The sequence below is a fragment of the Cetorhinus maximus genome, chromosome 20 (assembly GCF_964194155.1).
Source record: "Cetorhinus maximus chromosome 20, sCetMax3.hap1.1, whole genome shotgun sequence".
NCBI lineage: Eukaryota > Metazoa > Chordata > Chondrichthyes > Lamniformes > Cetorhinidae > Cetorhinus > Cetorhinus maximus.
In genome coordinates this window covers 85,473,181-85,493,689 of record NC_135898.1, presented here as the reverse complement: position 1 = coordinate 85,493,689, position 20,509 = coordinate 85,473,181, and the positions used below count along the sequence as shown (strand labels likewise).

The 20,509-nt window shown below is 46.0% G+C and overlaps 1 protein-coding gene across 2 annotated transcripts in view; it reads left to right on the top strand.

Annotated features, from left to right (window-relative positions):
* Window positions 1–20,509, top strand: part of LOC144694539 (zinc finger matrin-type protein 4) — a 402,800-nt gene that overhangs the window by 12,614 nt on the left and 369,677 nt on the right. For both annotated transcript variants that reach the window (XM_078565096.1, XM_078565095.1), the window contains exon 3: window positions 10,288–10,380. In XM_078565096.1, coding sequence (XP_078421222.1) covers window positions 10,288–10,380 — 93 coding nt within the window. The remainder of the gene's footprint in view (window positions 1–10,287; window positions 10,381–20,509) is intronic.

Here is a 20,509-nt window from a genome sequence, read left to right as displayed (position 1 = left end):
TCAACTACTTTCTGTGGTAGTGAATTCCACAGGCTCACCACTCTCTGGGTGAAGAAATTGTTCCTCATCTCAGTCCTAAATGGTTTATCCCGTATCCTCAGACTGTGACCCCTGGTTCTGGACTCCCCCACCATCGGGAACATCCTTCCTGCATCTGCCCTGTCTAGTCCTGTTAGAATTTTATAGGTTTCTATGAGATCCCCCCTCATTCTAATGAACTCCAGCGAATATAACCCTAACCTACTCAATCTCTCCTCATATGTCAGTCCCACCATCCCAGGAATCAGTCTGGTAAACCTTCGCTGCACTCCCTCATAGCAAGTACATCCTTCCTCAGATAAGGAGACCAAAACTGCACGTAATATTCCAAGTGTGGTCTCACCAAGGCCCTGTATAATTGCAGCAAGACATCCCTGCTCTTGTACTCGAATCCTCTCGCTATGAAGGCCAACATACCATTTGCCTTCTTTACCACCTGCTGCACCTGCATGCTTACCTTCAGCGACTGGTGTACGAGGACACCAAGGTCTCGTTGCACATTCCCCTCTCTCAATTTATAGCCATTCAGATAATAATCTGCCTTCCTGTTTTTGCTACCAAAATGGATAACCTCACATTTATCTACATTATACTGCATCTGCCATGCATTTTCCCACTCAATCAGCTTGTCCAAATCACACTGAAGCATCTCTGCATCCTCCTCACAGTTCACCCTCCACCCAGTTTTGTGTCATCTGCAAATTTGAAGATATTGCATTTAGTTGCCTCATCTAAATCATTAATATATATTGTAAATAGCTGGGGTCCCAGCACTGATCCCTGCGGTACCCCACTAGTCACTGCCTGCCATTCGGAAAAAGACCCGTTTATTCCTACTCTTTGTTTCCTGTCTGCCAACCAGTTTTCTATCCATCTCAACACACTAGCCCCAATCCCATGCACTTTAATTTTACACGCTAATCTCTTATGTGGGACTTTGTCGAAAGCCTTCTGAAAGTCCAAATAAACCACAACCACTGGCTCCCCCTCATCAACTCTACTCGTTACATCCTCGAAAAATTCCAGTAGATTTGTCAAGCATGATTTCCCCTTCATAAATCCATGCTGAGTCTGTCTGATTCTGTCACTGTTTTCCACGTACTCAGCTATTAAATCTTTTATAATGGACTCTAGAATTTTCCCCACTACCAACATCAGGCTGACTGGTCTATAATTCCGTTTTCTCTCTACCTCCCTTTTTAAATAGTGGGGTTACATTAGCTACTCTCCAATCTGTAGGAACTGTTCCAGAGTCTTCCAATCACAAAAATAACCTTCGACCATCACCCTCTGCCTCCTGCCACTCAGCCAATTTTGGATCCCATTTTCCAAATTGCCCTGGGTCCCATGGGCTCTTACCTTCTTGACCAGTCTCCCATGTGGGACCTTGTCAAAAGCCTTACTGAAGTCCATGCAGACTACATCAACTGCACTACTCTCATCTACACACCTAGTCACCTCCTTGAAAAATTCAGTCAAGTTAGACATGATCTCCCCTGACAAAGTCATGCTGACTATCCTTGATTAATCCCTGCCTCTCCAAGTAGAGATTAATCCTGTCCCTCAGAACTTTTTCCAAAAGTTTCCCTACCACTGATGTTAGACTCACTGGCCTATAGTTTCCTAGTTTATCCCTACCACCCTTCTTAAATAATAGTACCACATTAGCTGTCCTCCAGTCCTCTGGCACCTCTCTTATGGCCAGAGAGGATTTGAAAATTAATGTCAGGGCCCCTGCAATCTCCTCCCTTGCCTCCCACAGCAGCCTACAATACGTCTCATCTGGGCCTGGAATTTTAAGTCCGCTAAAACCTCCTCCCTCTCAATGCTAATTTGTTCAAGTGTATTACAGTTCCCCTCCCTGATTTCCATACCTACATCGTCCTTCTCTATAGTGAATACAGATGCAAAGTACTCATTTAAAACCTCACCTACATCCTCCGGCTTCACGCACAGATGGCTACTTTGGTCCCTAATGGGCCCTACTCTTTCCCTGGTTATCCTCTTGCCCCTAATATACCTATAAAATGCCTTTGGATTTTCCTTTATTTTACCCGCCAGTGTTTTTTTATGTCCCCTCTTCGCTCTCCTAATTTATTTTTCAAGTACCCCCTGCACTTTCTATACTCCTCTAGGGCTTCCACTGTATCTTTTAAATAGTTGGAATGTGTCACCGTCACACATGTAACTATACCCCCAAACTGTCAGTATGTTACCAAAACGATTCCGTCTGTCAACAGCAAAATGAGAGATGATAAAAGGCAGCAGTGTAATGAGGCAAGTCCACTTACACCTGAGCTGTGATGTTTACAATAGAGTTCTTTCCTCACCTAACATCAACGCAATTCCCCATGACATTAGCCCTTCTCTAGTGTGTGTCTGTGTGTGTGTGTCTGTGCCTGTGTGCGCATGTCTGATCATGTGTGTGTGACTGTGTGTATGCGCGCGTGTGTGTCTGAGTGTTTGTGTGTGTGCCTGCATCTGTGTCTGCCTGTGTGTTTGTTTCTGTGTGCCTGTCTCTGTGTGTCTGTACGTTTCTGTGCGTGTCGGTATCTGTCTGTGTGTCAATTGTGCTCCCCCTGTCACACCATAGACACATTTAATGGGAAACTAGATAAACGCATGAAGGAGAAAGGAATAGAGTGATTCTGAGAGGAAGTAGCATGGAATGAGGCTCAGGATTCTCTGTCACTTTCTGTCTCTCATTGTTCCAGTATCTGTCTTTCTCTCTCTCTCTCTTTCTGTCCATCTCTGTCTGTTTTCCTGTGGCCCCTGTCTCTCTCCTACTTCTGTCTCTACCTTTTGCTCCCTCCCTGCTGTTCCCTTGCTCCTATCATAAGTCTGTTATATTCATGGTTCAGTGGATAGCATTCTTTACTTCTGAATCAGAAGGTTCTGGGTTTAAGCCCTGCTCCAGAGACTTAAGCACTCCAGTGCAGCACTGAGGGAGTGTTGGACTGTTGGAGGAGTCTTTGTTTTGGATGACATGTTAAACCCTCTCAGGTGGATGTAAAAGATTCTATGGCACTATCTTGAAGGAGAGTAGGGGCGTTCTCCCTGGTGTCCTGGCCTTTATCGCTTAATCAACAACACAAACAAAGATTATCTAGTCATTATCACATTGCTGTTTGTGGGAGCTTGCTGTGCGCAACATTGACTGCATTTCATTGGCTGTAAAGTGCATCCTGTGGATGTGAGAGATGCAGGTTGTTGCCCCCCACCCCCCCTTGCATCTGATTTGTTCTCTGCCTCTCACTTCCACTTTCTGTCTCTCACTCTCCCTCCCTGCCCTGGACTCCCAAATTCTGACCTGTTCCTCACGGATACACCCTTCCGTATCTGTCTGGCTTTAAGAATCTGTTTCCCTCTGAAAACTCGTTGCAGCCGCGGAAAAGTTGGCAAAACACCATTTTAGGGCTGTCTTGCTAAATGCTGGCTATTTATTGCTTTGTAAAGGTTTTTATTATTCAGTTGATGTCAAATTGGTTGTCAAAAAAAAAGTAAAGAATTATTATATAAACTACCACTTAAAAAAATTAATTTCTTTGAGAATGTACGACGAGATGAAACGGTGCTTTAATTCATTTTAACACGTTTTAATGCAGCACATTCACACCCTCTAATGTCAGAAAGTGGGATAAAAAAAAAACAGATTGGCACTGCTTTGGGTAGCCCTGGTTTTAGTGGACAAAGTGGGAAGTAAAGGAGCTGTAAACTGACAGTGGCTCTGGAGACAGACAGATTGGCAGGCGGGGGGGTGGGGAGGGTGGAAATTGTGACCTTCCAATGCTGACAGAGGTTGCCTGGCTCTCTAGGTAGCACCCCCCCCCCCACCCCCCCCAGTCTCGCAGTCAGAAACTCTGGGTTCAAGTCCTATTCCAGGAATTGACTTCAGTGGAAGGAGTGTTAGTGATGCAGTTCAACAGGGTTGATAATCTGTCTACTTATCCTACCAGCTACTTCCCACTATTCCCCAAATGGGGGTTGGGGGTGAAAAAATGTGTGTGAAGATACAAAATAGACTCCTGTATTTAGACTGAAGCTTCCACAGGAAGATGGCCACCACCTGGAAGTTCCTCTCCAAGCCACTTGCCATCCTGCCTTGGAAATATGTCGCCGTTCCTTTACTGTCGCTGGGTCAAAATCCTGGAACTCCCTTCCTAACAGCACTGTGGGTATACCTACACCACATAGACTGCAGCGGTTCAAGAAGGCAGCTCACCACCCACCATCTTCTCAAGGGTAATTAGAGATGGGCAATAAATGATGGCCCAGCCAGCGAAGACCACATCCTGTAAATGAATCATTAAAAAAAGAATAAAGAAAAACCTCCTGGTTGACCCTAACCTGCAGCCCAAAAGCAAAAGAGGGAGGAAGCTTCCTCTGGACACATGTCACAAGGGTGGCATTGAGATGTACAGACAGGAAGTCCCAACCTGTCTCCACTCTGTGCTAAATTAGCTCAATCCAGGCGAGACAGAAAAACAGCGCCTTTCACGACCTCAGGATGTTCCAAAGCACTTTCCGTTTGGAAGTGCAGCCACTGCTATAATGCCAAAACATGGCAACCATTGTGTGCACAGCAAGCTCCCACAACCAGCAACGTCATGTTTTCTAGTGATGTCGGTTGAAGGATAAAGGCCATGGAACCCAGTCCCAGTCAGAACCACAGCTTCAGGAGAGGGGGGGAAACAGGAGGAAATTTCAAGGGGGGGCCAGAGAGGGAAGGGGCAGCATCATCAGAGAATGCTATTGGAGGAGGGGGGTGTGCGTGGTGGAGTTGAGAGAAAATGTAGGTGTAATTCAGGCCTCTGGAGCACCCCCGATTATAATTGCTCCACCATTTGTAGCTGTGCCTTCAGGTGCATGGCCTCTAAATTCTTGAATTCCCTCCCTAAACCTCTTCGCCTCTCTACCAGCCTCTCCTCTTTTAAGATGTCCCTTTAAAATCCCTACCTCTTTGACCAAACCTTTGGCAATCTGCTGTATACTGCATCATGTGACCAGGTGTCTAATTGTGTTTTATAATGCTGCTGTGAAGAGCCTTGGGACGTTTTATTATATTAAAGGTGCTGTAAAATATAAGTTGTTATTGATTGGCCGTTGTGGTTAATTGATCGCTCCCCTCTGCTGCAATACTGTCACTCGGCCAGCAGGTGGCAGTCACTTAGCAAAGGGGATTTCCTTTGTCCCATTCAGTGGAGGGTTGAGTTGCCAACCCTTCCGGAATGCCCTGGAATCTCCCGGGATGCTCTGGGGTCTTCCGGAATGGGGCCTGGACCTCCTGGGTGTTGCTGCACACAGCCCAGGAGATCGTCAAGCGCAGTGACGCCACCGACTCCGTCGCTGGGGTGTGGGATGGACAGGTGTGTTGGGAACAATGGACGCTGGGAGCCAAGAGTCGGAGGTGGGAATATGCTCAGGGTGCTGAATGAAGCACCTTTTCGAAGCGTTGGTCGCCGCTGTTATGCCGCTGCCAATTTGCACACAGCAAGCTCCCACAAACGCCAATGTGATGTTTTCTAGTGATGTTAGTTGAAGGATAGATATCGGCCAGGAAACCAAGGGTTGGGGTGGGGGGGAGCATCTGCTGCTCTTCTGTAGTTAGTGGCCGGGGGGATCTTTTACATCTACCAGAGCGGGGGGGGGGGTCCCATCCAAAAGACGGTGCCTCCAACAGTGTAGCACACCCTTGTTGCTGCGCTGAGCATGTCAGCCTGGATTGTGTGGCCAAGTCTCTGAAGTGGAGCTTGAACCCACGACCCTTTGCCTTTCCCCTCAGGCAGTGGGAACAATCCAGTGAGAGACGTGTCTGCTTTGCTGCCGAACCTCACACACCTGGTAGGTTTATTTTTGATGGTAGGGAATCGCCTCCCTTGTGACTGGCCTGACTATCACAGTGGAACAGCAACTTTAGTTTTGTGCTCTGCTGCCCAAATGCTCTGATAATCTGAGGTAAATAATTTATCCATCGCACCGCCAGGTAACTGTGACAGGCTATTCCTTCTGGTTCATAACGCTTTGTCTTGTGTCCTTGGCAGTGAGGTCAATGTACCTCACTGTTTCCACGGTAACATGAAAGAATTTACTCCCTTATAGATTTCAGCTGCGAATACTGTCCAAAAGAATCATACTTTTTAAAATTCAGGACACACAAAAAGTGTCCTTTCATGTGTTTAAAAGAATTACCAACTTAACCATTTTCCTGGCATTCTTCACTTACTGTAGAAAGGTTCTTGGATCTATATCTATATCTATATCTCTGGCAGTTATTAAACTGGCTCAGTGAGTCGCAATGGTCCATTTCAAAATTCACTGTTATGTCCTGGCATATTAATGGCCAGGATTCTAACGGCCCCTACGAGGCTGGGTGAGAGGCAGGGGTGGCCTGTAAAATCACATCAAGCCACGTCAGACTGGCTCTCCAAATGCAGGCCCACTGTGGGGGCGGGAGCATTTCACTGCTGGTGGGCCTAGGCGCGGAGGGCCACCCTCCCCTCCCAAGGAGGCAGGCAACCTATTGACATATGGTAGAGGCCCAATTAGGGGCCATTTTATGTTGCCGTCAGCAGCAACCCAGGGGAGGAGGTCACATAGGCCAACCCAAAGGCGGGGCCGTGGGCAGAGAAGATCAGCGCCCTACGACCTCCCCAGTGGGGTTTGCCCTCCGACCCCCCAGCCTCGTGAATGTTAAAGATTTTTTTAAAAATTTTTACTCATCCCATTCTCCTGCGTTCCCCAGTAGTGACCACCTCTCCCGGCGGCACTGCTGAGGCTTCAGCGCTGGCGACCCCATGGCCGGGCCTGACTGCCGATCTCAATCGGACAGTGGGCCCACAGGCAGCCAGCTAGGGGGCTGCCTGCGGTAAAATTACCAAGCGGGTCCGGCTGCCGGCAAATCCAGGCCCAGGACCCACTTTTTACTCCCATGTCAGGCTCCCGACTCTCCTCATCAAGTTCAGCCCATTGTGTCCATGAGAAGATCTACCCTAAGCGTCTCACCATTTACTTAAGGCGCTGCGATAGAATTTCGCAATTTTAGAGTGACTTGTCACGTAACATTAGGCGGGTCACCCATTCCTGGCCTGGTCCTTAGACTCGGCACACAATTGCCATGAGGAGGCACCGGGATCTTTCCTGTACGAATGCTGTTGGAAGTCTCAACACCAACTCAGACGCTCAGACACTGTAAAGACTCCCGCTCTATCTCTGTCCCGCCTTTTCCCCTGCGCAGCAGCTGCCAGGAATAAATGTTAAACTGAAAAGTAAAAATCTGCTGTGCCGGCCTATTCTATCAAAACCCTTTGTGATTTTAAACACCTCTTTTAAATCTCCCTTTAACCCTTCTCTGCTCTGAGAGGAACAATCCCAGCTTCTCCAGTCTCTCCACGTAACGGAAACCCCCTCATCCCCGTGGCATTCTACTGAATCCAAGGCCTTGACATCCTTCCTAAAATGCGGGATGGAATTTTATGGCCCCCCCCATCGGGGCAGGAGTGGGGCTGTAAAACGTGGTGAGCCGTTCAAAAGCCCATCGGCGTAAAATTAGGCCTGTGGTGCCCAGAATTGGCCACAGTTCTCCAGCTGAGGCCGAACGAGTGATTTATAAAGGTTAGTGTAACCTCCTCGCTTTTGCATCCTATTAATCAAAGCAAGGATGCCGTGTGCCTTTTTAAACAGCCTTCTTAGCTTATCCTGCCACCCTCACAGACTTGTGTTTGCCAAGGCCGAGGTCTGTTCCTGCCCCTTTAACATTGTGCCTGTAAAGTTTATATTGCCACTCTCTGTGCGTCCTGCAGAAATACATCACGACACGCGTCTCTGAATTCAATGTCATCTGCCATGCGTCTGCCCCTTTCGCCAGTCTGTTGATGTTCTCCTGAAGTCTGCTCCTCCTCTCTTCACTGGAGCATTATCAAACTGAATTCAACACCGAGCCAATCTGCTTACATTGGGTCAGATGACCAAAAGCTTGGTCAAAGAGGTAACTTTTAAGGAGCATCTTAAAACGAAGAGAGAGAGTTAGAGAGATGGAGAAGTTTCAAGAGGGAATTCCAGAGCTTAGGGTCTAAGCAGCTGAATGCACGGCCACCAGTGGTGGAGTGATTAAAACCGGGGATGCACAAGAGGCCAGAATTAGATGAACGCAGATATCTTTGAGGGTTACAGGGCTGGAGGAGATTACAGGTTTTAAAGACAGGGATGAGAAAGGACTGAAACCCCTGTTCACTTCCCTTCCTACCTGTAATCATTGTGTTTTTGAGAAGGAAGAGGTGTGTGTTTCTTAGCCCCTGAGTGTGTGAACAAATTAAATAACCAGCAGCAAGCTTTCCATGGGTTTAAATAAAGAGGTTTATTTGTTCACACATTTACCCCGAAAATCTAATGCTATGTCACTCACTTACTCACTCTCACATGGACACGCACATACTCACACCCACTCTCACACTCACTCTCACACACATCCACACACTCACACACATTCAAAAACACATTCAAGGAAAATACAATTAGAGAGAATCGTGCACTTGCGCAAGTTACGAACAAAAGAATAGTCCTAGTTTGTAGTTCTTATGATTGTCGGATCTTACAAAACACATGCCGCAGGTCTGGTGAAGAAGAGGTTTTTCACTCCTGAAGCTTAGTTAGGTGAATTCAATAATCAAAGTCGGATGCCAGAGACATTGCAGGATTCTCTTTGAAGAGATGGACTTTCTGCAAGTCACGACGTTAGTTACTTGCCGTCCAGCAAGTCGATTTTCTTCATTGGTGGACTTGGAAAGGAAGAGGCTCGGAGACCTTGCCAATGTTGCAGTCTCTAGATCTGAAGGCGTAGGTGTTGCTGCCCTTTCTGCTGCTGCTCTTCCTGCAGTTGTTGTGTCTTGCAGATAGCACTTAAGGATTAAAACGGAGACCAACATGGCTGCCTTACCATGTGGGTTTTCACAGTCCCCTTGTAAATATGGCGTGGTGCTTCAGTGGATTAGCCGCAGCCTGCACTATGGTTTGCAGACGGGATTTCAGACAGTCACTGTCTTGGTTTCAGAATGACCCATTCAAGTCAGTAAGCACCTTTTGGATGGTCTCAGGAGATGAAAAGTGACATTTCTTATTCTGGAATGTGTCCCTTTGTCCTTTCAAGACGGTGCAGTAGTTTGAATCCACAGACCAAGTCAAGTGACCCTCGGCAGCTATCTTTTGCAGTATTTTAATATCCATTTTTTAAAGAAAAGTCAGTTCCAGAAGGTTCCACACTGATTACAGTTCATGTTTTAAAAGTTTGGGTGGGGCATGCCTTTACTAGGCATGGCACAGAGGTAAGGAGGGGTTTGAAAACAAAGATGAGAATTTTAAAAACCAAAACATTAATGTGCCGGGAGTCAATGTAGATCAGCGAGCACGTCAGGGGGTGGGTGGGTGTGGTGTGGAGGTTGGGGTGGTGTGAATAGTGGGGTGGCAGGGGGGATGCGTTGGGTGGGGAAGGAGGAGAGGTGGAAATAAATGACACTGGAGATATGTGGTCTAAAGCTCCTCTTGGAGTCACATATGAGACCAATGTTACTAATATTCTGGTTCAGCTTCAGAAAGTTGCCAGGGAGAGGGATGGAGTAGGTGGCTAGGAAACCAAGTTTGTGCCGGGGACCCAATACGATGGTTTTGCCCTTCCCAATTGCTCCTTGAGTACTGGATGTCAGATGTCCGATAAGCAGTCTGATAGTTCAAAGATAGGAGCTGAGAGGGCTGGTGGTAACGCAGAGCTGGCTGTCATCAGCGCACATGTGAAAACTGCCGTGTTTTTGGATAATGATTCCAAAGAGGCAGCATGTAGGAGAGAAATAGGAGGGGGCCCAGGATAGATCCTTAGGGAGGTATGCCAGAGGTAACAGTGCAGGAGTGGGAAGAGAAGCCATTGCAGGTGACTGATTGTTTTTGTGGAGAATGGAAGATACCGGTAGATTTGAAGGAAAGGGCCTGAGGAAAGATAATCATTCGCATTAACATCTGCCAGCCTAGAGCACGTCCAGAAAAGGGAACTTGAAACCACGACCTCTTGACTCGGAGGTGAGAGTGCTATCCACCGAGCTACAGCTGACACCTGAGTATATCACTGAGCAGATTGCACTGTCAGTGGATGGGGCAGGGTCAATGGGCTTGGCCAGCTTTCTTTTCACAGTAACCGGATTCTTTTTGTTTTAATCGTGAATCGTGACTTCAATCCTAAGCCATCTGCCCGTTTCATTTCCTCAGAGCAAGAAGCATGCCAACAAGGTGCGCCTGTACTACATGCTTCACCCAGAAGATGGAGGACCTCCTTCCAAGAAGCTACGGCCGGATAACCCGGTAAGTAACCACGTTCCTAAAGCTTTGTCTGACTAATAATATCACAGATCAACAAAGGTTTCTTCCCCTGCTGAATAATCCAGAACATACGGTCAGCACAGGATATGTCCTGACTTGGTGGTTTTATTAATCATGTAAGCTCTGAGTTAGCATTTTGTTGCAGATTTTGCATGCCTTCAATAATTTACTTTTTGGAGAAATATGCTTTGATTAGATTTCTCTGCTGTCTGCCTCCTTTGATATTTGTTGTGCTAACCTTGTGCAAATGGCACTGGATTATTGCTGCGTAAGATATTGTTCAGGTCCCACAGTGAGTAACCGCACTAATCACTGGGGTGCAAATCGTCGGCGAAGATGTTTCACTCCCTATGAAAGGTGCTGGAGTTGAGTTGTATGTTTTCTGTTGCTCCCCTACCACTGCACCCTTCCCCACACAGCCCATGATGGAACAACTCCCCAAAATTCACTGCCAAGACACTCAGGTGTGAAGGATAATTGGATCAAGGTACCCAGGGGCGAGGCCCACACATTGAATTGTATCCAGCACGAAGTGGGGATTACAGAGACAAGAGCACAGGTGGAAAGTAGTGGAAGATGCTGCAAAGAGGGGCCTCGACTGTCTTACATATTTAGACCCCTCAAGACACGCAATTCTTTTCTAAATATCTGCTGTCCCTCCAGTATTCTCCCCTCCTGTCCTGACGCCACTGACTTACACTAAGGTGTGCTTTAAGCCTGATGCCACGCTTACTCTCGATCCACAACGGCACATTTTGAACAGGGGTCACTGGCTAGCGATCAGATTTTGCTCTTTTCATCTCATCTCTAATTCAGTGGGCTGAGGGCCATTGCCGTTTCCCTGGGGTCTTCCCTGCTGAAATTGGCTGACCCAGCCCAGATCACGGATGCATCCTGGGATCCTTACAGCTCGATGAATGTGAATGGAAGGGAAACCAATCAGGTCAATGGAGACTACAACAGGGCATGTTTGTCTAAAGCATCTTCTATCCACTCACTACTCTTTGTAGAAATAAGAACAGATCACTCTCTTGATATCATTACTAAATCTTTTAAATGGATACTGAGTAGACCTCAGTTTTCGTCAACTTGTATATAGGGTCTCAGACCTTCAAACCTAATTAAAATCTAAACTTCTAAACATGTACAGTACTTAGCTTGCTTTGTTGAAGTTTCAGCTATCACTTTTAAATGGTTGTAGTTATGTCAAGGGGCTAAAAAGTTTCAATCATTGGTGTGAAACTATAATGGCTGCCTTCTGTGCTGTTGGGTATCATGATCATGTGACCCAATTGTACATGTGTTTCGTGCAGACCAATCAGAAGACTGGGGAGAATTCCCTGACTTTTCTTCAAAGTGGTGGGCTGTGGGATCTGGTACAGCCACATCCGATCTGAAATGTAGCATCCCTAATGGCAGGTAGTAACCTTTCTGAGGACTGCATTTACATTTAGGGAACTTCACTTTCCCCATGTTTCTACTTTGTTTCAACACTGAACAATAGGTAGCGACATTAGAAAATAGGAAATGGAGCATCAGCTACTCAAGATTCCATCTTCTCTTCTGCTCCATCTCACTCTCATTTCAGAACCTCAAAACCGCAGTATTTCCCTCAGTCTTACCTGCTCAAATTCTGCCAATGGATGAGGAGATGAAGGTACCCTCTCTTTACCATGTTGAAGGGTCAGCAACAACAACTGACATTTATGTAGCACCCTTAACATAGCAAAATGTCCCAAAATGCTTCACAGTAACACTATCAAACAAAATTTGATACTGAGCCACATTAGGAGATATTAGGCCAGATGACTGAAGGCTTTGTCAAAGAGCTAGGGCTTAAGGAGCATCTGAAAGGAGGAATGTGAGGTAGAGAGGCGGAAAGGTATAGGGAGGGTATTCCAGAGTTTAGGGTCCAGGCAGCTGAAAGCACAGCCGCCCGAGGTGGAGTGATTAAAACTGAGGATGCGCAAGAGGCCAGAATTAGAGAAACGCGGATACCTTGGAGGGTTTTAGGGCTGGTGGAGGCTACAGAGAAGGGTCGAGTGCGAAAACACATACACGTAAAGAGAATAAATGTGAACAGTGAAAATCTGAAATAAAAATAAGAACTTTCTGGATCTCCCAAAAGAGAAAGGATGCCTTAGCATTTGATGTGCGGGATCTTTATTTAACACATTAACTTCCCAAGACATTTGCCTGTCTTTTCTTTCCGCTGACTGACCTTGGCTGTGCCTTTGAGCCATCTCCTATCTCTCTCTCCCTGTCTCTGTACAAACAAGGTATTTGGGACAACCTTTGCCCAGTTAGAAATGGCTGTGAATCTACAGCACAAACTGCCTGCAACGCAACATTAATAGGCGCTGAATTGTCGGCCTCCTTTGGGGAGGTCACAAAGATGCAGAAATGGAACTAAGTGCTCTTCCCAAGTTGAATTTAAAGCAGTTCAGTCAGAGCAGTGCAGACGGGTTTCTGCTTGGACCTCACCTCGACTGGTCCTCAGGCTGTTTGGTATTGTTACGGTTTGACAACATTGACATGCTTCACTTTGAAGATTGCGCAGGTTGATGCAGAACAGGAAACCTGGTCTAGAATAGAAGTGAAAAAAGCAAAATACTGCGGATGCTGGAAACCTGAAACAAAAACAAAAATTGCTGGAAAAACTCAGCAGGTCTGACAGCATCTGTGGAGAGAAAGACAGAGTTAACGTTCCGAGTCCGCGTGACTCTTCTTCAGAACCTTCTTTAGCATAGAAGCGCTTTATAAGTCTTCTCACAAGACCTTTCCTCACTCACCTCATATTAGAGGGGTAAATCATGAGAAATGTTTTCTATTTTTTCATTAGGTGTGTGCATTGCTGTCAAAGCCAGCATTATTACCTATCTCTAATTGCCCCTTGAGAAGGTGGTGGTCAGGGCCAGTGCAACCACTAAGCGAACTAGGCGGCAAAATTTGAGGGTGCAAGGAATTGAATGAACTATTCATGAAACTACCTAAGTAAACAAACAGGCAGTGGGAATGAAAGGAATCTACTAGGAGAGAGGGGTGCACATGGTGCAAAACGCCAGGGCCTGTGCTTGAACAAGTTGCCCTGGCAATGTCCAAAGCAGCCAATCTGGTGTGTAGACCATCCTGATTGACAGGCCACTCGGCCAATGATTGCTGTTGTTCTGAACAATAGCAATCATTGGCCGAGTAGGACATGCCAGGTTCCTTGGTCCCTCCTTTCTTGCTGCCTCCATGTGAGGACTTCCTGTCTCTTTTGGATGTTGTGGTGGAAGGTGCTTTCTTCAGAACTCGCCGGAGCGCCAGGTAAGGTAAAGCACCTGCTTCTGTGTTAGGTTTACCTCCACATCCTCCATAAGGCATTCCTGCCACAGAAGTGTCTGCAGTGTACAATCCTTGACCAAGATTCTCAACCTCCACTGTTGATGTTGCCCCTGGTCCTTCCTGACCTCCCCTCTTGATGGTATGGCCCTTTCTGACCTCTTCCCTCGATGGTGTGGCCCTTCCCGAACTTGGTGGTATGGCCCTTCCTGACCTGCCCCCTCAATGGTGAACCTGGCCATCCTGAACTCCTCCCTCGATGGTGACCTGCCCTCCTGACCTCCTCCTACTCTCCAACAGTGGCCCTTCCCAACCGGATGCCTGACCTCCTCCCACTCAACGCCCTTCTCAGGCGTACTCACTCCCAAGGGCCTGGGAGAGGGGCGTCAAGAGGGAGGAGGTCAGGAAGGAAGGCCCACCATCGAGTGGGAAGTCATTCTGACGTACAAATGGATTTCCATGTATTTACATTGCAGCCTTTCCCAAAATTTCGTATTATATTCCTCATTCTGTTTATGTGACAGTTGTACAAATTTGTACAGCTACATGACTATTCCAAACCGTGAACTGGTAAATAATATCAAAGAATGTAATTTAATCTAGCTCATTCTATCATAATAATCATTGATTGTGTAAATTGTGCATAAAATCATCGAGTAACTGTTGCAGGAACAGATAGTATTACATCATGTGAGCCGTATTACACATTATAATGTTCATTTCTTCTAGTGCTTATCCTGTGAAAAGGGTAGAACAATGAGAATATACAATCAGTATCATGATATTGTCCTTTTTCATGCAAAATGAACCTGTAAACATAAATGCAGAATTTTTATTTATACTAATGCACAATATTCATTTTCAAAAGTTAATTGTGAGGGAGCGTGAGTGGGCATAAGGCTGAAGGTTCATCTAGGGTGCCTCTTGCACCGACCCTGGTAGTGGTGAGCCTCCTTCTTGAACCGCTGCAGTCCCTATGGTGTAGGTGCTGTACCCCCACAGTGCTGTTAGGGAGGGAGTTCCAGGATTTTGACCCAGCGACAGTGGAGGAACAGTGATATATTTCCACGTCAGGGTGACGAGTGGCTTGGAGGGGAACTCCCAGGTGGTGGTGTTTCCCCATGCATCTGCTTCCCTTGCCCTTCTAGATGGTAGTGGTTGTGGGTTTGGAAGGTGCTGTCAAAGGAGCCTTGGTGAGTTGCTGCAGTGCATCTTGTAGATGGTACAGACTGCTGACACTGTGCGTCGGCAGTGGAGGGAGTTTGCATAAACTCAGCTCACAGCCCCATGAGTATAGAAAATTGACAGGTGATTAAAATATGAATAGGTTTTAATAGGGTCACTGTGGAGAAACTATTTCCTCTGGTGAGAGAATCAAGAAGGAGGGCTCATAATGTTAAAATTAGAGCTGCAGGGTTTGGAAGTGAAATCAGGAAGGACTTTTTCTCACACAGGGCAGTGGGAAACTAGAAGTGAAAGGCTGTGAATGCTGGGGGTCAATTGGAACTTTCAAGACTGAGATGAATAGGTTTTCGTTGGGTAAGGTATCGAGGGATATGGTACAAAGGTGAGCATGGTGCAGTTCAGCCATGAGCTAATTAAATGGCAGAAAAAGATTAAAGGGGCTGTTGTCCTTCAAACTGTAAAGTGTGTGATATTCTGCTTACCAGACAATGTTCTACAACTTGGCTTTATGCATGGTGGCATCCATCTCAGTCTGCCTTTGGGCATAGAAATGTCTTTTAAACACATATATATATATATATATATATATCCTTGGGAGTCTGCTAAATAACATGGGTGAACTACCAACGCCTTCTGCCCAGTGCAAGCGGTTCAGCCAATAAAGGAACTTCAGGCTCATGGGGAGCTACCTTGGGTGAGTGTTGTGGGTCATTACAGGAGGAAAGTGAGTGGGGGCAGAGAGACAGACTGCAGCTGTCAGGAGGGCTGTTTAGCTGGGAGGAGCTGCTGCTGAACCTCAGCTTTACACAGGCGGGTTGATCCCTAGCCCGTACCCATGCCCAGTGAACCAGTGCCCACCCAGTTCTCTCTCTCTCTCTCACTCCACTGGGTGCTTCAGTTTCCCAAAGAGGGTTTGGGGTGGGGTGGGGGGCCTTAAATCAGGTCTCTCATTTACATTGGGGCCTAACGCCTTAGACGTCTGCAAGAGAGGCTTGAGAAAGCATCCAGCCCAATATTGGGCGTCCTTCGGGGCACTTCCTGAAACTGGGCCTTGCCACACCTGTTTGATACCTGTAAAACAGGAACTAGGACCAATTCCTACCACCAGATATTTCTGACAGTGGGATTGGTGGTGTTGGGGGGGGTGGAATATATCAAAAAGCAACCTGCTTCACACTCAATTAATTCCCATTTTAAACTAGTTCACTGCTTTAAAGCTGAATTCAGTTTTTCACATGAACTGTGTTTATCAATTAAGTTAAGTTTAAGTTGGTCTGATGCCTTTGATGTTCCAGTGAATCAGAGTTTGTTGTACCAGGATTATATAATTAAAGCCTCGAGACAATAAACTCTCGCCTGTCCCCTGTGTTCCTTTTGAAAGTAGGGCAGTCTCTTCAATACGAGATGAGTGGAATATGATTTGGCATCAAAGTGACATTGTGAGCTCTGTGATGACCATGAGATTGTGGAGCTGCTGGTGGCCGGTTCCCTTGTGAGTGGATTACTGCTCTGAGTGAAAACACATCTGTGTTCCCATTATTAATATTTCCTTTCTGGTTAAAGCATTGATGGAGTGGTCTCTACTCTGACAGAAATTTATGAGGTAGAAGATGAACAATGTGGATCACATTGTGCATCCAGGATGTACATCTATGAGCTGTCTGTGCATGTATCTTATCTCTTTATGTGCATGTGCATATTTGTATGTGTGTGTGTGTGTTTTATGTCTGTTTATGTGCGTATGCACATTTGAACGAGTACATGTGCATGTGTGCATCCCTGTGTCTATGTGTATCACAGAATCAGAATCACAGGATTGTTACGATGTAGAAGGAGGCCATTCAGCCCATCGCGCCTGCACTGGCTCTCTGATCATTTTAGCTTAGTGTCAGTCTCCTGCCTTTTCTCTGTAACCCTGCACATTGTTTCTATTTAGATAATCATCCAATGCCCTCTTGCATGCCTCAATTGAGCCTATCTCCACCACACTCCCAGGCAGTGCATGCCAAACCCTAGCTACTCAATGTGTGAAAAAGTTTTTTCTCACCTATGCATCCTTTTGTCCGTGTTCTTGTGCCTGTGTGCCACATGTATGTGAGTGTTAGTGTGCATGTATATGTGTCCCTTTGTGTGCCTGATTATACTTGCAATTCTCTCTATCTCCCTTGAGAGTATCTTTATTCATTCATGAGATGTGAGCATCGCTGGCAAAGCCAGCATTTATTGCCCACCCCTAATTGGGCTTGAGAAGATGGTGGCTGTTTCTGGTGACAGTTTCCAAGCTGCTCAAATGGCTCAATGCATTGCCCTAGACGAGGAATGTTGACGTCTTGGTTAACGTTTGTGTGTTAACTTGATTCAGTTGATAGCCCTCTTGCCCTCAAGTCCACAAGTGATTGGTTCAAACCCCACTCTAGAGACTTAAGCGTGTAATATAGTTCATTACAGCTCCTTAAGATAATGTTGTAAAGTCAGGGGTATGTGGGCTTTGATTGAGACTCGAAGCAATCTGCCTGTTTCATTGCTCATGTAGATGTTAAAGATCCAATTTGAAGAAGAGTAGTGACCTTCCCAGGTGACCAGAAACAAATTCACTGATCGTTCATCTATTGCTATGTGTAAGATGGTTTCCATATCTCCCTAGATAGCAGCCACCATGCTGTAAAATGAATTACTTCGTAAAGGCAACTCTCTTATGGCAAGCATCACGTTCTATCTCCATGTGACTCATAGCCAATGCCCACATGAGCTTTTCTTGATCTGGGTGATGCCAGAGCAATCAGGATCTATGTCCAGACTGCAATGTATGTGACATCAACATATACATTGGCTTTAGCACCATTGAGATTCTCCATGTTTGCACTGTGCCTTGGGAAACCCACCAGGAACCACACAGTGCCTTTCCAATGGAGCCCCCCCACCTCCCTCCCTACATCCAGGAGTCTTTTCCTCCAGATCCCGTGGCAATATTCCTCAAAAGCAGGAGAGTTCTCCCTGTTGTCCTGATCAATATTTAACCTTCAACCAATATCAACAAAACTCAGATTATCTGGTCACTATTGCATTGCTGTTTGTGGGATCTTACTGTGTATAAATTGGCTGCTGTGTTTCCTGCAACTTCAGAAAGTACTTCATTGGCTGTAAAGTGCTTTGGGTCATCCTGAGGTCATTAATGGCACTATATAAAATCTTTCTTCTTCTATCTGCTTTCTTCACTAGCTTTGAAAGGCTCCAGAGACAAAACAAATACATAATCCTGTTTGGCGAAGCTAGTGATCGGTAACAGCGTCCACGATTTGACGCTATCCAGCCATTGTTTTTGTGACTCATTGCCCTTTTAGTTTCTGCACAGTGAATGTTTGTTAAAGGCAGACCAGGAAAATCAATTTTTCTGACTGCTCAGCATCATGCCTCTGGTCCTCTGGGATTGCACTAGTGTCCTTACTCTGAAGCAAACAAAATAAAGAAAATAAAGTACCAACTTTCCTTTAACTGTTGCAAATGAACTCGTCCATCGCTCTTTCTGGTTTTATGAAGTTCAACGCCTCGAAGGGGCAGAATTTTTGATGGTCAAGTCAAATGGAAAGGCGCCCCACCTCGCCCCAGATTACACTAGGCAAGAAATAGAGTCATCACGCACAGAAGGAGGCCATTCAGTCCATCATGCCCATGCTGGCTCTTTGAAAGAGCTATCCAATTATTTGAACTCCCCCCTGCTCTTTCCCTAAATCCTGCAATTTTTCCCTTTCCTATTTATTTATCCGATTTGCTTTTGAACGTTACTATTGAATCTGCTTCCAGGCAGCACATACCAGATCATCGCAGTATCTTTACATCGCAGAAGGAGGCCATTCGACCCACTGAGTCCGCACTGGCTCTCTGAAAGCGCATTCCACCTAGTCCCACTCCCCTTCCTATGTCCTGTAAAGAAATTTCTCCTCAGGTCACCTCTGGTTCTTTTGCCAATTACTGTAAACCTGTGCCCCCTGGTTGGTTACTAACCCCCACGTCAGCCGAAATACTTTCTCCCTATGTGCGCTATCAAACCCCTCAAAATTTTGAACGCCTCTATGAAATCATTTTTAACCTTCTCTGCTCTAGAGGACAACCCCAGCTTCTCTAATCTCTCCACTGACTGAGGGGCCCTGCTAATGAAATGCGTTGAATGGCAGAACGTTTCTGTACTTGCACTGTAGCTATGAGCTAAATTAGTCACAGAAAGTTATGTCTTATCATTCCAATTATAAGTAGCCTTTTAATGACATGATAAGAATTAATTACTGCCAATTCACCTCTCCAGCACATGAAAATTAACTATTGCCGATGTGGTGTCTCATTCCTTCAGGTATTAACTGATGTTGGAGATTTTAAAAACATAAAATTTAATTGCTTTGTTTTTAATTCATTCTTGCTGGGGCTGTGGGCATCATCAAGGTCAGCATTTGTTGTCCACTCCTAATTTCCCTTGAGAAGGTGGTGGTGAGCTGACTTCTTGCACCGCTGCAGTCCATGTGGCGTAGGTGCACCCACAGGGAGGGAGTTTTGGCATCTTGACCCAGCGACAGTGAAGGAACGCCGATATATTTCCAAGTCAGGATGGTTTGTGACTTGGAGGGGGAACTTGCAGGCACTGGCGTTCCCATGTCCTTCTGGGCGTGTGGAGATCACAGCTTAGGGGTGTTGCCAAAGCAACTCGGCTCTGTCACAAAAGTCTGGGTCCCGTTATCCAGTATGTGTTAACCCTCAGTATTTGATATTAGCCGCACAAAAAGAACAGACATCTTTAGAAGGCTGTAATCTGATGAGTTGTGTCTCTGCAGCAAGTTCCAAGGATGTGAGGTCTTTAGAGTTGCTGCTCCCCTGCCCTAGATTTCTGTGGTGTGGATATTTTTAGACTTTATGTCATTTATTTCCAGACCTGCAAAGTCTCACACATTAAATGCAAGTCATGCATTTTGATTCTATTGCTACCTGCTATCACACTTTAATTTGCACTTCACACATCAGCTCAGGCATAGCAAGTAGGCTCAGGTAGTCAGCTGAAAATTGATTCCCCCTGACTCTAATGTGTGTGTGGTCCTGTTTATGCTGGACTGTTTGGTCAGGAGTCAGTGGAGTAATGGTAACAGTGCTGGTATTAGTAATTTAGAGGCCTGAGCAAGTGCTCTGGGCTATTGGGTTCAAATCCTGCTGGTGGAATTTACATTCAGTTAATAAATCTGGAATTTAAATCTATTCATGATCAATTGCCATACAAACTTATCTGGTTTGCTAATGTCCTTTAGGGAAGGAAAATCTGCCATCCTTACCTGGTCTGGCCTACACGTAACTCCAGACCCCACAGCAATGTGGCTGACTCATAACTACCCTCTGAAATGGCCTAGCAAGCCTCACCTGTTCAAGGGCAATTTGGGATGGGTAACAAATATTGGCCTTCCCAGTGACACCCACATCCCATGAAGGAATAAATTGAGGCGTCAAATATTGGGTTCTCATTTAAGTACCCGTCCTCCCCAATATTCTTCACCTGTGGAGCAGCTTTGGGACATCGTACCACCTTATAGCTTGTTTTCGGTGCCTCGCATCTCTACCCTAACAAATT